The sequence below is a fragment of the Microtus pennsylvanicus genome, chromosome 1 (assembly GCF_037038515.1).
Source record: "Microtus pennsylvanicus isolate mMicPen1 chromosome 1, mMicPen1.hap1, whole genome shotgun sequence".
Lineage (NCBI taxonomy): Eukaryota > Metazoa > Chordata > Mammalia > Rodentia > Cricetidae > Microtus > Microtus pennsylvanicus.
This window is the reverse complement of record NC_134579.1, coordinates 213,118,728-213,140,007: the sequence shown is the minus strand read 5'-3', so window position 1 is coordinate 213,140,007 and position 21,280 is coordinate 213,118,728. Positions and strand designations below refer to the sequence as shown.

The window sequence follows — 21,280 nt, the reverse complement described above, 5'->3', positions numbered from 1 at the left end:
TGCACATGCACACACCACACATGTGTACACACACCACACACATGCACACACACCACACATGTATACACACACACCCTGCACATGCACACACCATACATGTATACACACACCCTGCACATGCACACACACCACACATGTATACACACATACCCTGCACATGCACACACCACACATGTATACACACACACACCACACATGCACACACCACACATTATACACACACACCCCCCGCACACACTCTTACGGAGCTAAAGAGATAACTCAGTTGGTGAAGTGTTTACCTGGCAAGGGGGCTTGCCCAGTTGGGGAATGGGATTATCTATGAAAACATGGAGAAGTCTTGGGTATGTCCACCTGGAAAACAGCATTTGATCCCAGAACCCATGTAAAAGAATCTGGGTATGGTGGCACACACTGTAATCCCAGTGCTGGTGAGGAGAAGACAAGGACTGTCCCTAGGGTTTGCTGGCCAGTAGGCCTAGCCTACGGGGTGAGTTCTAGGCCAGAGAGAAACCTTGTCTCAAAAGGAATACAGTGCCTGTGAAATGACACCTGAGATTGTTCTCTGGTCCACACCCCCATCCTTATGCTACAACAAGGACCAGCTGGATTTGAAGTGGAGCAATATCATATGGGTGATAAACAAAGCCTAGAGAACCTGAAAAAAGATTACGTAACAATAGTAGCAATTGCATTTTTAAAGCTCTCTATAGTAAATGTATTTGGTTTTTTTTGTTTTAAGCTGGAAATAAAATGTGGACAAACAGCAGAGCTCCAAACACCATGAAGACCCGGGAATGTCACGGCAGACCCTGGGCACATAACATCTTGTATTATGTTTACAGCTTAGAGGGTTAAAAGCGATAGTAGCCCTTCCTTGTGCTACCCAACCTGATAAGCGAGAGCTCTGTAACTGCCCTCTGTCATTCTGGAAGTTTCCTGTACTGGATTTCTAACCACGTCTTTACTGCTTATCCCAGGGACTTTCGGTGCTGGCTATCTCAAGGAGGCCCAGCTGCCCGTGATCGAGAATAAGGTGTGCAACCGCTATGAGTATCTAAACGGCAGAGTCAATTCCAGAGAGCTTTGTGCCGGGAATTTGTCCGGTGGTACTGACAGCTGCCAGGTAAGAAAAGAGACCAGCTTCGGTCGTGGGCTGACCCATCTCTGCCTCTTGGAATTTCAGTCCAAGAGAATTTGACAACCTAGGGCCTGCAGAGGAAACCATTGCAAAGATAATACAAAGATGACATCCACAACCTAAAGGTGTAGCTCAAGCCTCATGTGGACTCTCCTTCCTTCATCTAGGGTGACAGTGGAGGACCTCTGGTTTGCTTCGAGAAGGACAAGTACATTTTACAAGGAGTCACTTCTTGGGGTCTTGGCTGTGCTCGCCCCAATAAGCCCGGTGTCTATGTTCGCGTTTCATGGTTTGTTAATTGGATAGAAGAAGTGATGAAAAATAATTAATTGGGCGGGAGGCAGAGCAAAACATCTACTTACTAAAACTTCCTAGACACTGCAAGGTAGGGAGGGGACTTGGGTTTCTTGGAAATAATTGGCAATAATCAGACCAAGACGCTACACCTCCCGTCACCCCCTCAGCCCCTTTTTTTGTATTATTGTGGGTAACTTTGTTCTTGTCCACGGACTTCTGGATTTTGTGATGATAGGGCCAACACTGCTGTGGTATTTGTTGAAAATAAACTCTATAGTTACTTGGCTTTGAGTTGGTTTTCGGGGTAAGGGAAGTCTTCAATATTTGTATACTCTTTGTTCACCCTAACAATTTAAAGACAACTGACTGAAGGGACTTAGGTGTTTTCCTAAGGGCCAGCTGCCCGTAGGACTAAGCAGATGGTAGGGCCACCAAGAAAAGAGCTGAAGGTCTCAGTAAGTCACTTGTACATTGGCCTCGTCAGCTAACAACAACCTGACACACATCTTCAATGTCTCCCAAGAACCTTGTTTTCAAAGCTGCCACATGGACGAGGAGTCAGGAGAACGAGTTCTATTCTGGGGATCAAAATCTGGTCCTGACAACTGGGCTCTAGCCCAGATCCTGGGATGTGAAGCTGGGTTGCGGCATAGACTAGGCGAGGGAAATCTAATACAAGACCAGCTGAGAATCTGAACGTTATTGTGGGTCAGATCCGAGTTCACGCACAGTGCCAGGAGCCCATAAAGGAACAACAAGTTAACAGTGAAGCAGTGTTTTTCCCAGTCTGGAGACAGTAAACAGCACACTGTTACGTGGGATAGTGTTTTACCATGACACATGTCCAGATGGAGCAGGAAGGGATGGATATTTTAAAAAACCGTTTAAAACTTGTTTATTGTTATGAAACACAACGATCAACTCCAAATGCAACCCAAAGGCAATAGTAAAGTGGACGCGAGCTGTGCTACAGCAATGAAACGCACGAAGAGCACAGCACGAATGTCTGTGCTCGCACGGTGGAGGTGGCACTGAACACCCAAGAGGCTGGTGCAAGACTCAACACTCACACTCGGTTCTCGTGTGCTTTAAGGATTACAGCGTTTGTTTTTCTGTCATTACACACATCTTCATAGTGTCAGAAGCACAGATATTCTCCACACACATAGTTTTTTCTTCCACATGGGTAGGGCTTTCTTTTAGTGCTAATTTTGCCTGCCCACATCATGTTTGAAGTAAAAATAAAAATCAGCCTAAGATACATACTGAGTCTGAAAATAAATCAAGAACAGCACAGATCGTGGAACACGGTGTTTGCATTTGAGTCCTCACGCCAGAAAAGTCTTGATTTAAAACAAAAAGGTCCAAGCCCTCATTTACGAAGTCACTTAGGAAGCGGCTACTAATTCTCTTTAGTGTGGATATAGTTGACTTTCCCTTTAAATGAAAAATAAATCCCCACCCCAAGACAAGTCGAAAGTGCCAAGATGGCCCGAAGGCAGGCTGTGCGAGCTTTCACCCTCAGCCACAGACACCACTGGAACTGAACTCACCAAAGGGACATGATTACTCTTTTCCTTTAAAATTCTAAGACCCAAGAAGTCATAAACCATGTTTTATGCTTCCTCAGTAATGAGTCTGTGATCACAAGGGTCCACTGAAGGAGGACACAAAATATCGGGGTCTCAGGACCCCAGTATGACTGTATATGAATACAGCCAGGTTCTCACAAGGTGTTGTAGATGTGTGATTTGTCCTTACTTAGGAAACTGTGTTTAGTCTGGGGCCTGTAACCTCAGAGGCTGTAGAAGAGAGAAGGGGTGGGGGGCACACGGACATGGGGACACAACACCTGACGTGTCGGCTCGGTGAAGCCGTATGTTTGGAGCACAGGGGAAGCAGAAATAGCAGTCCTCAGACTTCGAAACACAGCTCACTGCTGTCTGGATGGGATCGCGGAGCACATTTCTGTGCACGTGCCGATCCTCGGTTTGTTCATCCTGCCTCCTGGATGGGGCTATCCTGAGGACCATCTCCCCTTAACCCAATGGGTCAGAGCCAATGCTCCCGACAAAAGAAAGCCTACGCAGAATCTGTGTACCTATAGGCGCTTTGCAAGACAGGTCAAAGATTACGTGTTCCCAGAAGCTTGGGTAGCATGACAAACCTTCCCCGTCCTATACCATACAAAATACTCTGACTTTAAGGTTCCTTGGAAAGGCGTCACCAGGAGGAGTTGAAGCGCACCACACAGCCATATTCCCAGCAGGCTCGGCTTCCCCTGGCTGTGGGTAGTACCCACACAGCTCCAGCCCTCCAGGCAATGTAGGGGCCTCAGACATTAGAACTGGAGACCTGGGTTTTCTTCTTCCTGCCACACTGATGCAACTGTGAGCTGACAAGACAAAAACAAACAAAGGATCATGTGATGGCTTAGATTACAGTGGTTCTCAACCTGTGGGTCGTGACCCCTTGGCGGGTCAACCGACCCATTCACAAGGCTCCGCAGAAGACCATCTGCATATCAGGTCATTTTCATTATGATTCATAACAGTAGCAAAATTATAGTTATAAATTAGAAATGAAAATAATTTTAGGCTTGGGGTCATCACTCAGCATCAGGGAGGTTGAGAGCACTGGAAGACAGCCATCTGTCCTCACCAGCATGGTTTGTTCTATCAAACACACCCATGATGTTGCCTGACTTTCCCAATGCAAAAGTTAAGAAGCGGCTCTAGGCTCACTTTCCACATCAGGTTCACACAAGAGCCTTAAAGATTTTACTAAATGACATACGTGGTTTGGAACCAAGCTGTTGATGGGGACAGAAGATCCATCCTCTTGGTTTCAGAAGGAAACATGCTAACGGGCTGTAATAAACTGGTGCTAGGTAGATTTAGTTTATGGTAAATCATTATGGGCCGTCTTACTTTGTAGAACTATAAATTACTCTTTGTTTTTTTTTTTTTTTTTTTTTTTTTTTTTTTTTATTTTTCGAGACAGGGTTTCTCTGTAGCTTTTGGTTCCTGTCCTGGAACTAGCTCTTGTAGACCAGGCTGGCCTCGAACTCCCAGAGATCCGCCTGCCTCTGCCTCCCGAGTGCTGGGATTAAAGGCGTGCGCCACCACCGCCCGGCTTTGTTTTTCTTTTTAAAAAGAAGTTAGACTTATTTTATATGTACAAGTGTTTTGTCTCCATGTATGAAAGTGTATGGTTCTCCTAAAGAAGTCAGGACACTGGAGCCAATGGAACTGGAGTTATCAGGGGTTGTGGGTCACCACATGGGTGCCAGGAACCAAACCCAGGTCCTCTGAAGAACAGTAACTTAACTGCTGGGCCATCTGTCCAACCCCACAATACTATTTCCCAGAAAACAGAGACTAGGTATAATTAATTTATTCTACTTTCTATTATGGAAAATTTATGAACATGAAAAAGTGAGAATTTGTGCCCAGTTAAATTTTTTAATCTATTTTTTCATGTTTCTGTAATACTTTGAATAACTGATTTTCCCCACAAATATTTTAGGTCTGCCTAACCCCTAAAATTCTCTTGTCCAGTACTTTAACCTAGTGTTAGTATGAATGATTTGAGGAAGAGTCCCCAACTCCAATGGTTTTCTCTGACTCTTCTCAGAACCTGACCCCTGGCTGGTGAGTGTGAGGGTGTGGGGTCATAGGAAGGGACTTTCCAATCCTACCGGAGTGCTCTTCACGCTTTGGAAATATCACAGTAGGATGCAGAACAAAACAGAACCACATGCAGCCACCCTGGTGCAGCCACCCAGGTGCCCCCGACAGGGTCAGCACCACTCCTAGCATGGTGAAAAGCCTTTCTGATTTCCCAATGGGGCTAAAAAAAATCTCTACTATACAAAACTATTTTGACTATTAAATGAAAGAGCACACGAAAAACCATGGAGCACGTAGGTATTTTAAAATATCAATTTCTACGTTCTTTCTAGCCTGTGAGCAAGGAAAAACAGTGCCTTGAAAGGAACAAAACCGAGTCTTTTAAAAATGCATTTATTTGATCACTTTTAAAATTTAGATGTCTACCCTTAATTTCTGTCTCAGTAAGATTAGTTATTACCTTTAATATGTTACTTTAATATAGCACCAAATTACTTGTTAAGTATGCAAATAACATCAGACCATGTCATCTAATTGAAACTGATCAAACACTGCAGAATTATGTGGACAGAAAGAGGCTGACCCTCCTCCTACACTCTTCCCACTCCTGTCCTTTCCCACGGGGGGGAGATTACTGTTGGACAATTTTTAAAAATTATTATACATTCACGTTTCTATCTTTGTATTGTGAAATATTTCAGAAGAAATGGTAAAAAATTGTACACATAAAAATTTTTGTAGATATAACTCTTCAAATTTAAGTAGTGGTTGGAAGTGAATCAGTATATAACCAGAAATGATATAGATTTTCTCTCCAAAGCTTGATCTCTCTCTTGTTGTCTATCTATTCTATCTATCTATCTATCTATCTATCTATCTATCTATCTATCTATCATCTACCTGTCTATCTATCATCTATCTATCTATCTATCTATCTATCTATCATCTACCTGTCTATCTATCTATCTATCTATCTATCTATCTATCTATCTATCTATCTATCATCTACCTGTCTATCTATCATCTATCTATCTATCTATCTATCTATCTATCTATCTATCTATCTATCATCTACCTGTCTATCTATCTATCTATCTATCTATCTATCTATCTATCTATCTATCCATCCATCCTCCAGTCATCCATTTATCTACCTATCTATTGTCTTTCTTATCTTTATTTCTAACTTATGTATTTATCGACGAATCATTTATCTATTGTCTTTTTATCTAATTTCTAGGTATCATCATTTATCTCCTTTATTCCTATCTATCAATGCTCCAGCTCTCTTTTGTCTGTCATATATGTTCCCGTATCATCATCCTTTGAAATGATGCTACGCCCACGGCTTGCATTCCCCTTTGTAATGGATCTCGAGGAACATCGGTGTTGGTCCATGGGACAGACACCACTTTTCATCTCCGGGTGGCCCATATTCTGATGCGGTGCCATCTTCCCGATAGTTCCTCACTGATGCACACTTGGGCGTTATCACGGTCTCTTCATCAGCCCTGGTTTAAATCACTTAGAGTTTTAACACCTTACTAGGAAATGCTTCTCAGCCACGTTTTAAAAATAGCCCACATTCTTTTTATAGCTCTAAGATCTTCTGCATTAACCTTTTTAATCTTTTGAATGTTTTAAGGTATAAAATGAAGACAATGTGATTTCCCTTGTGGATAACCAATGCCCCATGGGTTAATAAGATGCTTTCATTTAGGGAGTGTTGAATCACGTAGTACCTGCCAAGCTTTTCCACGTCGTCCACTGTCTCCGGCAAGGCGATGCCCTTGGTTTCAGGCAAAAGCATCACGAGGCCTCCACAGATAGACGCCAGGATGCCTGCCAGATGAGGAGAGACATGACCACCTAGGAACACACAGACTGTCCCTTCCCACCGCTACGCTCACTCCCTGACCTCACCTGCCCTCAGCAGCCACACCCCTCTGCTCACCATGACCACCTTCCTCAGTTCTGCACAGTTCATGGTCCCTGTGCTCCTGGTGTACACTGACACTCAGATATCATGTAACCGTAGGGACATACACTGTGAAACGTAGCGATTTCATTGTCCACCACAGATAGAGTGGACGCAGGTAAGCTACGGCAGCTGTGCCATTGCTAGGCGATGCGGTCTTAAGGGTGCCACCATGCAGGCTGTGAGGCTCCATGTTTGTGTTATGTGACTATGTTTCCAGCGCATCTGCCAGGCTGCAGACACTCCGGGCCTCTTCTGTACACTGGGAAGACAGAGTCAGTGCACAGGAGCCCCCTCTACCTACTATCTTTCTGTGACCCTCCTACCGCATTACAGTCTAGGGTCACATGACTGTCTAGGGCCACTTTCTTCTTCGGGGTAAAGCCTTGGCCATGATTGACTTTGGGGACCCCTCACTGAAGTGTCTAATCTACTTCTCAGACATCTTCAGTCTGTTGTCAGACACGTTCAAACACACCAACCCTCTTCTTCCACGAGCTACTGACCCCATACCAACCCCTGGCTACCACCTACATTTGCTGTTCTTTTTGTTTGCTTGTTTTTTTTTTCCCAAGACAGGGTTTCTCTGTGTAGCTTTGGAGCCTGTCCTGGAACTAGATCTTGTAAACCAGGTTGGCCTTGAACTCACAGAGATCCACCTGCCTCTGCCTCCCTAGTGCTAGGATTAAAGGCGTGCGCCACCACCACCCAGCTTCCCTTTGCTGTTCCTTAGAGCCAAACTTCTGGGAAAAGCGTTTTCTGCTATTTCTTCTCCATCGTCACAGACTAGGTGATGTGCTGGTAAGCTTTTAACAACTGGCTCCTGAGGATAAAGAGCTGACTTTTGGCTTTGCCCGTCCCCAGAGTGTCAATGCTGCTGTATGCACACTTCAAGCCACCAACCTGACCTCACTGCACAAGGCACTAGAACGAGACAGACAGTGGGGCCTCCAGTCTACAGTATCCTCAGACAGGACGCATGAGGGGCGTGGATGATCACGGTACATGTAAAAGCAGTATCGAAGCAAATTTAGACATTGAATATTTTAGGAAATACAATTAGCTTTCAGGCCCATCTTTAAACATAAGGCAATGAAGCTAAAACTTGGTCCCTGGAAATGGATGTTTTCCTCTTCCACCATCATCGAAGAATTCCACAGTGTTTGATTTTAACTCAGAACCTCACGACAGAAGCTGACACAGACACTGTTTATCACATCCTGTTAAGGTAGAGTAACTTGAAGCCATTTAGCATTTTGAATGTAATGATAACAAGATTGACTCTTTAGAAATGAAACCGTCATCAGAAGATGGACTGGATGTCAGCAACATCTAACCCAGTGACCATTACAGGTTCTGTCATGCATGAACAAGTGAGAAGATTTGAGACCCACATGGAGATGGGTCAGTAAAAATCTGCCACGCAGGCAGGGGGACCTGAGCTATAGCTGCAGAAAAAAAGCAAAAAGCTGAGCATGGTAGCATGATGGCGGCATGATGATAGCATGACGGCAGCATGATGATAGCGTGACGGCAGCATGATGATAGTGTGACGGTAGCATGATGATAGCGTGACGGTAGCATGATGATAGCGTGACGGTAGCATGATGATAGCGTGACGGTAGCATGATGATAGCGTGACGGTAGCATGATGATAGCGTGACGGTAGCATGATGATAGCGTGACGGTAGCATGATGATAGCGTGACGGTAGCATGATGATAGCGTGACGTTAGCATGATGATAGCATGATGATAGTGTGACAGCAGCATGATGATAGCGTGACGGTAGCATGATGATAGCATGACGGTAGCATGATAATAGCATGACGGTAGCGTGTTGATAGCGTGACGGTAGCATGATGGTGGCGTGATGGCAGCATGACGATAGCGTGACGGAGCATGCTGATAGCGTGAGGGTAGCATGAACTTATAATTACGGTTCTGTGAATGGACCCCTGAGACTTACTGGCTGGCTAGCCTGGTCCAATGGGTAAGCCCTATGAGAGACCTTGTCTTGCTAAACAAGGTGGCTAGCTCCCAAGAAACAACCCAGAGGTTGACCTCTGGCCTCTGCAAGCATGTACACACATGTGCCTTCGCATGCACCTACATACACATGGCCCCACCCCTCCACTCACTCGGACCCACTCCCACATGAATCAAGTCTTACCGAAGATGATCAGAGGTAGTTCTAGCCACACAGCTGCTAGTCGGAAGAGTAGAAACGGAGCTATGATCCCCCCAAAGTCACACAAGCCTGAGCAGAGTGAAACCCCAAAGTTCCTGCAGATTAAAACATACTTTCAGGTGGAAGTTTGCAAAACAAACTCAGAAAAATAGAAATATCCAGACATACTAAATTACAGAGGTTGTGTCAATACTTCCTGTCATTTTCAGTTTTGAAAGCTACTACTGCCTCAAGCTCTAAACAAGCCACTCGCGTTCTGTACTGTCAAGCAGTGAGACTAGCGACTGGGCATCTCCAATGTTGGTGAAAAGATGTTTCTTCATCAGCAGCTCCATAGCCTGCCAGTCCATGACACTCAGAGGTCACTTTGGTACCCTGCAAGCTAAGCCTGCAGAAATATAGCAACTTGCCCTAACACTCCTTCCGTAGCCAGCTGCTCACAAGCAAGATAGGATGTCAGAAAAGGCTTCGCCTGGATACAGGGTGCTGCTGGTGGAGGCAGACCCAACTTACCATCTAAGCAGGCATGGTAGGAGACTTTCTGGTCCCAAGTCAGTGCTCTTTCAAAAATCATAGTTTTGTCTCCAGTTACAGCCACTGGACATATTTCTAAGTCACCAAATGTGGCAGGTAATGAGCGGAAGCTACAACTCAAAGCCCATTGTCTTAAGGGGCTGAACTGAGCCCTAGTTAATAGATCAGCAACCCTGGAAACATTTGGCTATAGTTACTTAGGAGAAATGGCAACATAAATGCCAGAATTACCGTAATGTTGTCGGGTACAACTCTGAATTTACCAAATAAACTATTTCAAAGGCCATGGTTATCCCGAGTCTTCCCAGGGTAGCAACTGTGGTCCTTAGCCATGGTATCCCTGTGAACAGAATGTGTAGAAGGGGAGAGTTAGGGCTCTAATGATCTCAGCAACGTTTTACAAAACAACAAAATGCATCTATTGGTCTCTCCAACCTAAATCCTTGATAACTTAAGAACAAATGGCAAAAGCTTTATATTATAGACAAATTCCATTAATCCCACCTCGATAGCTACCATTTAGTGTGTGGAAGATGCTTTCCTGAGTGCAGAATTGGCTGAAGAAATACAATTAAGAGCTGTTTGCTGAGAGATCACTATGCTAAAAACGTCCCAGGTAGTGCCGTCCTAGAGAGACCAAGCACTGGCCTTGATCTGGAAGTCCCTCTTGTCCCCTTGAAAACCATGGCTACAGTCAGATGTCCGTCTTTGCTCTGCACAGACCCAGATAGGTGTTCTCCTTAGCTAGGCTGGTTTCCAGTGAGGAAGAAGATTGAGAACTGGGATCCTGGGAAAGGGACTTTGGTTCCGTGTTATCCCCATGGCATGTGTCATTCATTGCCTTCATCCCCAGCCATGCTTCTTCCTCCAGGAAGCCAGTTTCATACACATACCTGCCTCACCTTAAAAAATAAACTGCTTTAGGAACATCTGCTTTTACTGGATGAAGACCCCCGCCCCAACCTGTCTTCTACTGTAGCAATGGGACACAGCAAATATTCCAGGAAACACTTTCTTCAGTTTTAAGGGAGACAAAATGCAACCTTTTCATTCTAAACAGTCAGGCCTTATGAATGGCTTATGAGTTATGCCATGTATGCCATCCTATCCTAGAGGTATGGGGGCATGGGACAGAAGGGAGACTGTATCTGCTGGTCGGTGCACAGCTGGGGTACCAGCATCTCTGCACAGAGGTTCACACCACACCAGATCATTCTCTCATCTCTTAGCAAACACTGCATCTCCCTGAAGGGGTAATTAGGCCTTATTGTCTTGTTGTGCTGAGGCTTGAACCCAGGACTTATGCATGGCAGGGAAGTGCTCACCCCTGAGTTAGATAAGGACCCTTATTTCTTGAGACAAAGTCAAGCTCAAGCTGGTCTTGAACTCTCAATTCTCCTGTGTCGTCCTCCTGAGTGCTGGATTCTAGTGTTCTCAGCATACACTACCACACAAGGCATAGTTTTTGTTTTGCTTTTGCCTTTTTTTTTTGAGACAGGATTTCTCTGTAGCTTTGGAGCCTGTCCTGGAACTCACTCTGTAGAACAGGCTGGCTTCAAGCTCACAGAGGTCTGCCTGCCTCTGCCTCCCGAGTGCTGGAATTAAAGGTGTGTGCCACCACCTCCTAGGCCCATATTTTTTTTTATGGAGAAGTCATCACAAACACAGATGATGAAAGAAGAAATTAAGCTCAGCAGTGTATGCTCACTCTTGAGAATATTCAACAAATTAAAAATCCAAACCACAAACATCTGTCAGGTAGGCAAACAGAGAGCGAGGTTTTGAGAGCCCAGACCATTGCTGGGAAGTTCCAGAGGATTAAAATTTAGTTGCAAGCTGGCTGAGGACATCCCATGCACTTGCTGCATTTGCAGATGGGACACCTGTAGTTGCTGCAACAGTAGTTAAATCAGGACGTGAGGAAGGTCAGAGCTGTGCTCATGTTCTGGGCCGCCACCTGCTCAGACACAGGACAGCTGTAAACATGGGTCTTATTTAGACTTTGCATCCTCGTGAGAGCCAGAGGGGGACTAGGAAATGCATTCCACCCTTGTCTGTCAGTGAGCAGTTGCTGCTGGAGATGCAATGGAGAGGAAAGCGGAAGCTCACCCAGATGCCCTGGGTCGCAGCTGACGGGATGATAAGGGCAGCCACAGAAGAGGCTGTCTGCTTCCATGGAAACCACTATCCAGGGTAGGTGCCTCAGGCAGAGCCTCTTCTTACTATAACAAGATGGCGGTTGTGAGTCCCACCAAGTTCAATGTCTACTGAGGTTTATAACTGAGGCTTACATTGTTCAATGGGAAAAAAATTAAAGACTAAGAAACCAACTTAAAACACATCCATGTTCTTCCTATACACCACCATCACCACCATCATAAAAAAATTTGGTTAATTCATAATTAACTAGTCAATTTGATAGAACAGGAAGTGTTATCAGTTTGACATCCTCTGCAGAAGTGGTCTGTCCTACAAGACCTTGGCCTAAAGACTTTCAGCTATTTTTCTCAAACACTACACTGCCACAGAACTTTCGTTGGGAGGGAAAGAAGTCCCAAAGATACCATACTACATTAACTAGAAAACAGTTCATTAGCAGATGTAGATTATGCACAATTACATATGGAAATGAAAATGATTGATTATTCTGATAATAGACATGTTTTTGATGGTAAAAACAAACCAAATTAAAAAATATCAAAGACGGGGGAATGTAGCTCAGCTAGCAGAATGTTTGCCCAGTATGTACAAAGTCCTGGGTTCCATCCTAACACACATAAACTGGGCTTGGTGGCATCTGGAAGCCCAGCACTCAGGAGGTAGAGGCAGGAGGATTTAAAAGTTAAGTGTTGTGGGATATTTGAGAAAACTGTGTAGAGATGTGTTCTGTTTTTGCCTTGCCTGTATAAGTCATCTGATTGGTTTAATAAAGAGCTGAATGGCCAGTAGCCAGGCAGAAGAGGTTAGGCAGGACTTTCAGGCAAAGAGAGAAACTCAGGATAAATCCAGGCATGTGGGAGAGATGCCGGTGAGGCACAGAGGGGGTCGGACATACAAAATGGAGGACAGGTAAAAATAGACACACACACACACACACACACACACACACTCACACTCACACTCACACTCACACACACACACAGCAGAATGCAGATTAATAGAAGCAGGGTAATTTAAGATATAAATACTCATTGGGAACAAGCCTAAGCTAAAAGCCAAACTTTAATTAATAATAATAATAATAAGTCTCCATGTCATTATTTGGTGCCTGGAGATCTAAAAAGAAAAGAAAATCTGACTACAGTTAAGGTCATACTCAGCTATATAGCAATTTTGAGGTCAGTCTGGGCTACTTTGATGCACAATCTCTCTCTCTCTCTCTCTCTCTCTCTCTCTCTCTCTCTCTCTCTCTCTGTGTGTGTGTGTGTGTGTGTGTGTGTGCCTGTCTCTCTTTCTTCCCACACATGCTCACATAGATGAACAATGACCACACAGCATCTAAAGACACTTTCCACAGTCATGTGTGAACACAGTCATGAACACAGTCATGAGAAACGATCCTCCTCTATGACGGGGACTTGCTCAGGCAGCTAGAGCCCTGAAACTCGGCTTTTGAAGAAAAGATATAGAATTTTAAAAGATGCATCTTTCACTCTCTCCTAGATGTACCATCTGCTCCGAGTCCTGAAATAAAGTTTAGAGAAAAGTCCTAAGAAAGATATGTAAATTGGGGTAGACAGACGCACTTTCCACTTGGAAAGCAAAGTAAAAGATAGTCTCGTTCTGGGAGGGGTCCTTGCCGCACAGCTAGGTTTGCTGCCACGCTGAGTAGAAACAAGTGGCAGTGACAGGTGGCTGTGAGCGACAGAAAGTGCTTTTTTCCCCAGGCTCCAGGATTCTGCTTTCTAGACAGCGAATCTAAGAGTTAGCAGCAAAGATCATTTCTTTTTCCCAAGTTCATTCTCAGACCATAAAAAGTAAGGTTTTCAGAGAACTAACTTTCAGAGTTGACCTCTCCAAAAGGCTTGGCAGCATTCTAGCCAGGGGCTGAGGAGATGTCAAGCCCAGCCGGGAAGGGCAGCTAGAAAGACTTTCCAAATGCTAATTCCACAGCCCCTCCCTGGTCCCTGGAGTCAAGAGTCCTTAAAATCGGAAGGAGCACTCGCTGGATAGAGGGGCTTCTGTTCATAGATGGAATTCGTTTTGGAAATTTGGAACATCTTCTGGCCCATCAATTGCGCAGACTTAGGACTCTAAAAGCGCTTATGAGGACGGCGGTTTGACGTCCAGGCCTCGCATGAAAAGGTCAAGTGAGGCACGGGGAGGGGCTTGAAGTCCCGGCACTAGGGAAGTGGAGACATGGAGTTCTGGGTTCACTGGCCAGGCAGCCTTGGCTGCTTAGCAAACCGCAGGCCAGTGAGAGACCCTGTCCCAAGAAACAAAACAGATGGAGCTGAGCGAGGACACCCATGCTGACCTCTGGTCTGCACATGGCTGGGAACACCCACACCAGCGTGAGCACTTGTGCACACATCAACACACACAAATACATTTAGACTGAGAGAGAAGGAGAGAGAGGAAGGGAGGGAGGGAGGGAGGAAGAGAGGGAGGGAGGAAAGTAGGAAGGGAGGGAGGGGCATAGAGAAGGAAGGAGGAAAGGAGGGAGAATTGTAAAGCTCAGAATTCTATAACATTCTTAAATTTTTACCCTTTAATCAAAATTGTGTACCTCTGAGAAAGGCAATTATGTTTCTCTCATTGCTTTCCATTCCTTTCTCTGTTTAGTGGCCAGCAATTAATCAGTATTAAATACATACACACTGACACACGGATGGCTGGTTATTTCTTAGCTTCTGCACTGCTTTTTTAAAAGATCTGTTTTTATTTGTCTGTCTGTCTGCCTGTGGAGGTCAGAAGAGGGCATCAGATACTTGGAGCTGGAGTCGCAGGTGTCTGGGAGCTGCCTGATCTGGGTGCTGGGAACTGCGCCTACATCCTCTGGAAGAGCAGCGGGTCCTCTTAATCACTGGGCCATCTCTCCGGCCCCAGCTTTCATAGCTCTTAAGAAACACGAACTGGGGCTGGAGAGATGGCTCAGAGGTTAAGAGCACTGACTGCTCTTCCAGAGGTCCTGAGTTCAATTCCCAGCAACCACATGGTGGCTCATAGCCATCTATAATGGGATCTGGTGCCCTCTTCTGGCATGCAAGCATACATGGAAGGAATGCTGTATACATAATAAATAAATAAATCTTAAAAAAAAAAGAAACACTAACTGTGTCGTGGGCTATTTGTGTTTCTTTGGATTCATATTTACTTAGAGGCTTGCAATGCGATCACATTAGGGGACAGAGGCCAAGAGGGAGAGTGTGTCCCGTGACGACAGAGGCAGAGATTGGAGGGAAAGGAAGAAAGATGAGGGTGACCATAGAGAGGCTAGAGACGCTGCCCCTCGCTCAGAGGCTCTGGGAGGAGCCACCTGGCACTGTGCTTTTAGAGGTCACCCTCCTTGCGTCAAGAGTGGGGGATGTAGGGAGGGGTGTCTGCTGTCCAGCCACCCGCCTGGTGGAGATTCATTGCTGTGGTCCGGGGAGTCGGAAGCACTTGAGGAAAAGGAAAGAAGCCCGTGTTTCTGCTCTTCATCAGTCACGGCAGCAGGGTGGAATTGCACGTCATTTACCTTTTCTGTCCCGAGGGCTGGCGTTTCTGTAGTTTTTATCCAAGTAAGGTCTAACTGCTACTTTAGGAATTCATAAACAGGTGTCTAATGTTAATGAAGTCTCCTGTGCGTGTCTGCTCTGATTTTTTCCACGTTAGCCATGTCTTTCCTGGCCCTTGGTATTCTCTGAGACAGACGGCTTCCTTCGTAAGCACAGGGACTGTGGAGAACCCCGCTTCCTGTAAAGCCTTCATGGCATACCCAGAATACAGAAATACCTCCTGTGCTCCAATTCACACCTTGCTGGGGGGTCCGAATGGCTTCCGAGGTCATCTGGCTGCAGAGTGAGCATCTAGAGTCTTTTTCTATCCTCTCTTCCTCCTCCTGACCCCCATCCAGCAGCCCTCAAGCCCCAGAATATTGACCTCTACAACACCTCTAAAAGAAGCCATCCTCCTCTATCCCAGCCAGACTACCCAGCTGCGAGCCAGGTGGCGTCTCCCCCTCCTGCCATACCCCAAAGCACTACAGGTGTGAGCAGCTCTTAGTTCCTTCTCCAGAAGCTCATAGGCAGCAGCAGGTCCTGCCATGTCCTGTGGGGACAGTCGTGCTGGGGACTGACCTTCCTCTGACTTCGTCATGCAGTTTCCAGCAATCACAAGGAAGCCTAAGTTCCTGAACTCATGTTTTATGTTTTGGGAAAATAGCAGGAAGAAACGGTAGTTAGTAAAGAGCTCTGGCTTCTCCCTCGGGTCTACACAGTACTTCTTCCTCAGCCCTCCTCTCCCTCACCCTCCTTTCCCCCACCTTTGTCAACTCTATTTACCACATTCTTGTTGTGATGTTGTGAACATGTCTATGTCTCTCAACAGGCTGTGAGCCAAATGAAGCCAAGAGCCACATGGTCTTTCCGTCCCTAACCTGGAGTGAAGCTTGGTGTCTGCATCATGGTAGGTATGGGAAATACGTTAAACGTCCCATCACCATGACCTAGATCTAGCAATCCCATTCCCATCAACAAACAAACCTGACATTTCAGCAAAGATTGATGCAAAGTTGTCTTCGATCTTTGCATCCAGAAAGAAAATAGGATGACATCACCCAAGCTTTTGAAGCAATAGCACAGCTCATAAAGACAAGGGACCCCCACCTGCTCCACCATATGCAATCATTACATTTTTGGTAAGTTCTTTGAGAACTGTCAGCTAAACGTGAAGGAAGATACCTTCTGGTAAGAACGCGGTGACCAGGCAGGCCACCCCAGCCACTATATTGCTTGCTGCGAAAGGAAGGCGTCGTCCAAGACGCTCGATGGTCAGAAGGATCAAGAGGGCTGCAGGCAGCTCCACGAGCCCCGAGATGAAGAAGTCGATGTAGAGGTTGCCTCCGACGATTCCCAGGCGCATGACGAGTCCTTGATACACCACGGCGCTTGTGAACCTGCAAGATGAAGTGAGAGAGAATAGGGCCTGCAACCAGAAGGAAATGGCGCACTTGAGCACCAGCTCCAAAAGTCAGCCCAAGTCAACTTACCAAGCAAACATCAGAATGAGTGTGCACTTCCTCATTTGCGGAGTCCTCACAAGGTCTAGAAAGGATGGGTTGCTAACTTCTTCATCTGTAACAGTGATCTGAACAAGAGAGACAGACTTCAGTACCATGTTATAGCAAGGTACACCTACATTGTGTAAGCGTGTAAACCGAACAAAATTAAAGTAATGTTCCTGGACTTCTGGGCCCTTCACAATTCCATCTTCAAAACTGGGCAAAGAAGAGTTTGTCTTCCAGCATTTTCAGTAGGTTGGACCCACAGAGATGCAGTTAACTCAGGCAAACGTCTGAGGATAAACCCAGTACTGGTGCTAAGTTGTTTCAGATCACGCTCCCCTTACGTCACCATGTACCTTTCCTCTCAGCACCCAGCTAATACCTGTTTCCCAGAAAACCTCAACGTAAGGGTATTATGCTGTTGAATTGTCAGCTTCACATAACCTAGAAGCACCTGTAAAGAGAGTCTTAGTGAGGGAATTTTGAGATCATGTTGGCCTGCAGACACACCTGTGCGGGGGCTGTTTTGATGGCTAATCAAGGTGCGAAGATTCACTCTGAATGTTGGTGGTGATCAGAAAGGACGCTCAGAACCAAGCAAGGACTCATATATCCTGGCTTCTCTTGACTGTGGCTATGTCGTGACCAGCTGCTTGAGGTTCTGTCCTGGCTCCCCGGACAGATGGACTGTAAGCTGCAACTGTGAGCTAGATAAGACCATTCCTCTCTAAGCGGTACGTGTTGGGGCATTTTTATCATAGCAACAAAAATGACAGCAGGCAGGACAGAACCACGGAGGGATTTCCCTTTCTGTTCTCGACTTCAGAGTAAGGCAATGATACCAAGTAGAGGGTGGGCACGCACAGATGGCAGTGATAGTTTCCCATGGTTCATTACCAAGTGTTTCCCACAGTGATTCTGTGCATTGTCTGAGGCAGGCAAGCACAGGAGAATGTAGGACACTGGGATCTCCATTTGATTTCGGTTTATGTACACTAGCCTCTCACAACAATGGGCTTGGCAGCCTAGTTCTCCCATCTCATATACGATGCTTATGAAATGCACCGTGTAACCCCAGGACCCTTAGTCTCTCACCTGCACCTAGATACATATACTCCCGTCTCTGGACAATTTGATAGAAGGTTCCCAACCCCTGTTGTCAATGAAATTCAGCAAAGTCAAGACCACAAGGACTAAATAGCAGAGGGTACAGGTCAGTATCTGACACCTGTATCCAGGAACCCCTCTCTTGTTGACCTCCCACACTGCTGTGGAGTGTGGAGGAGTCTTCTAACCATACGCATTCTATGGTTGGTGGCCATTTCCATGTGCGTTTTAAAGAACATCAAAATTAAAATGGAATCTTCCAGTTCAAACATGAAAAGGTTAATTCTGGCCTAAAATGATTTAGGTAAATTAGATTTGAGTGAAATCATTTAGATTTTTCAAAAAGGATCTTAATTTCAAGATGAAAACAACACACAATAGCAGGATGTCTCTCGCATAGACACATCATGACCAGCTTGGCCGGGGCGTCTTTTTCCTTCAGGTCAGATTTTCCCACGAGTCAGAGGATTCACCTCTCTCTTCAGCCCTGAGAGCCACTGACATCACTGCGTCCACATCCTCACACTGGCCACCCAGCACACACCTGGAGTCCAAAAGTTAACCCCTGGTGTCATTCCTTAGGAGGCATTCACCTCATTTTTTGAGAGAGGGTCTCTCATTGACCTGGAGCTCAAACATAGGCCTCCCGACCAGAGTCACAGGCACACAGCACCAACCCAGCTTTTTTATGTGGGTTCTGGGCATGGAGTTCATGTCCTCATGCCCATATGATAACCACCTAGCTGGTTTTAAAAGAGGATATATACAGGGAAAAAAAAGAAGAGAAAAAAATCACCATAGTCTCCCTAACTCATAAGAACCATGATACTGATTAAAAGTGTAGGTTGATCATCTCATTCATGGTTCTTATTTTGGAAAAAAAAAATCCTTTACTTCCCTTAATTCAGAGAGACCCAAAGGAATCTCCTAAAAAAAAATTAATGACAAAATAGTGGGCCCGACTAGATTTTAGCAGACACCCCACATCCTCAGGGAACCAGACTGAGAACGCAGCTGGCTGCTCAGGGTGGGGAGAGGGATAAGCAGAGTTTTAATGAGTTGCCCAAACCCTGGCTAGGACACCTCTGAACCCAGCTGGGTCTAGACTTCCAGACACATGAGCCCGTCCTTATTGTCCCAAAGCATTTAAATTGGCTTTCTGCCACTTAACGGCCAAAGCAGAATTATCTGAAGACTCCAACCCAGAACAATCTCTTGCTTTGACCTCTGAATATTTTGGGCAAAATAATTTTATTGTTAAAACAACTGCTTCCATTATTCTAATTCACTCGGATTCCAATTCGCTGTAAACATACTTGTTTCAGTGTAAAATTCATGAGATTTGGGACAAAGCAGGGACTCAACTCTGCTTTTCCAAAGCCCAGGTTTAACGTGTCACTGTATAATCACCTGCGGGACGACTACGAACTCCCCGAAACAAGGGAAAGTAATCAGTCACAACACGGTCCTTCCCTGCTCAGTGAATGGAGGGATTAACAGTACTGCCAGGCAGGTAAGTGAATCCAGCTCATCTCTGATTTACTAGCAGCGTCTCCGCAGTGACGCAGATATTCTGAAAGATGACCCACTTTCTGGATGTCCAGAGACCTCGAGAGACTAAGAGCCGTATCCTGGATGGAACATATCCAGTCGCGTCCTGCCAACTCATGAACACAGCGTCTGGGCTACTGCTCTTTTACAGAACACCTCCCTCCATAGCTGTGATTCTTTTCTACTGCCAAAGGGTGCTGGACTCTTGCCTAGTCTGAGTCAGAAACAAAAGACCTGAAATGCTATTCCAGATTGTTACATATTTTTTTAAAAAATGCATTTTAATAAGACGTGGTCTCTATACACTAAAACCCAGCAATTTAAAATGGAGCCCTCTGAGAATTCTGATGGATCCATGACCACCTAACAATGACTGTGCCTACAACATGGCACATGGCCATGATTCCCAAGTTCCTTCACGATTTCCCCAAACTCTGGATGAGGGTAGCCCTTATCTGCTCCCTGTTGGAACAACTTTGCTTTCTTTAGAACTTCAATAGACACAGAATCTCTTCCACACCATGGTTACCACTCTTCTTTGCCACACCTTTATGGGTTCCAAGTGGGACAGGCCCTGCTTTGCAGCAAAGGGCAGGGAGTTGCTTGTATAATACTTGTCTGTTTAGAGGCTTAGTGTTTAGTAATGCTCTCTTCAAGAAAGGTACCACCCAAGGCTCAGCTATGGATGCTGGCCTCCTTGCTTCTCACCAAGGTGAAGAGCCACTTGCTCTAACCATCCCCCCGACCACCTTTCCATTCTGCCAAGGTCTCATAGACCATCAACAGGGAGAGAGGCTATGTTAAAAAGAGTACTCTGTGATTAGCTCAGGTGCCTTTATAATTCTTCCTGGTACCTTTCTTCAAGATATGTTTCTTTGAGGTGAATTTTCAATTTAGATTGCCAAGAAAGAGAAGGGCTTTACAAATAACCATGCCATAAAAATAAAAATGATGCTCAGAGCCCCCCAGATGGAGAACTACTTTCAGGTCAGAAAACACACCCAGATGGATTAGGCTAGTGCTGTGATATTTGGCTCATAATATATATTTTTTCACTCCACACGTTATTGGGGCACCATGAGCATGGTTTTCTCTTCAGTAGTACAAGAAAGCTAATACTCTATGATTTTGAAGATTCAGTTGGATGCTTATGTATATCTGTGTAGATACATGTTCATGCATGCCGGATGCTATTAGTCTTAGGGTTATGTTTTAAAAAGTAACATTTAAAAGGAAATACTTGTAGGGGATAATTCGCTCACCGCTTACTCATAGCTACTGCTGTCATACAGACAGATACTCCAAAATGCACCGTGACACGAAGCCCTTCCCAATGTGAACTGCCACCATCCATTTTTAAAACTTGCATTTCAATGCAGTGTTTTTAATATAACAGCTACATCATTATCAGTTTGTCATCATTGACATATCAGGCTATAAGGTGGGTGTGATTATCTTAAAATGTACACACAACTAGTGTGTTCAAGAGACTTGGTACACGGAGTCAATCACCAGCTCACTGTACCCACGGGCTCACTAAGTACTGCCCTAGGTCTCAGATCTTGGTTTACATTTCAGGTTCCTTGGGAACTAGTAGAAGAAACTGAGTCAATGAATAGTTCCAGTTCATCTGCCAACTCCTAA

The 21,280-nt window shown here is 45.3% G+C and overlaps 2 protein-coding genes across 2 annotated transcripts in view; one reads left to right on the top strand and one right to left on the bottom strand.

Moving 5' to 3' along the window:
* Positions 1 to 1,723, top strand: part of Plg (plasminogen) — a 39,027-nt gene extending 37,304 nt beyond the window's left edge. The window contains exons 18-19 of the mRNA XM_075959303.1: positions 981 to 1,126; positions 1,309 to 1,723. Of these exons, the coding sequence (XP_075815418.1) occupies positions 981 to 1,126; positions 1,309 to 1,470 (308 nt within the window). The 3' untranslated portion in view covers positions 1,471 to 1,723. The remainder of the gene's footprint in view (positions 1 to 980; positions 1,127 to 1,308) is intronic.
* Positions 1,724 to 3,188: 1,465 nt separating this feature from the next.
* Positions 3,189 to 21,280, bottom strand: part of Slc22a3 (solute carrier family 22 member 3) — a 94,715-nt gene continuing 76,623 nt past the window's right edge. The window contains exons 6-11 of the mRNA XM_075950793.1: positions 16,964 to 17,061; positions 16,656 to 16,870; positions 10,003 to 10,111; positions 9,220 to 9,332; positions 6,813 to 6,912; positions 3,189 to 3,833 (exon numbers count right to left, since the gene is read on the bottom strand). Coding sequence (XP_075806908.1) covers positions 3,773 to 3,833; positions 6,813 to 6,912; positions 9,220 to 9,332; positions 10,003 to 10,111; positions 16,656 to 16,870; positions 16,964 to 17,061 — 696 coding nt within the window. The 3' untranslated portion in view covers positions 3,189 to 3,772. The remainder of the gene's footprint in view (positions 3,834 to 6,812; positions 6,913 to 9,219; positions 9,333 to 10,002; positions 10,112 to 16,655; positions 16,871 to 16,963; positions 17,062 to 21,280) is intronic.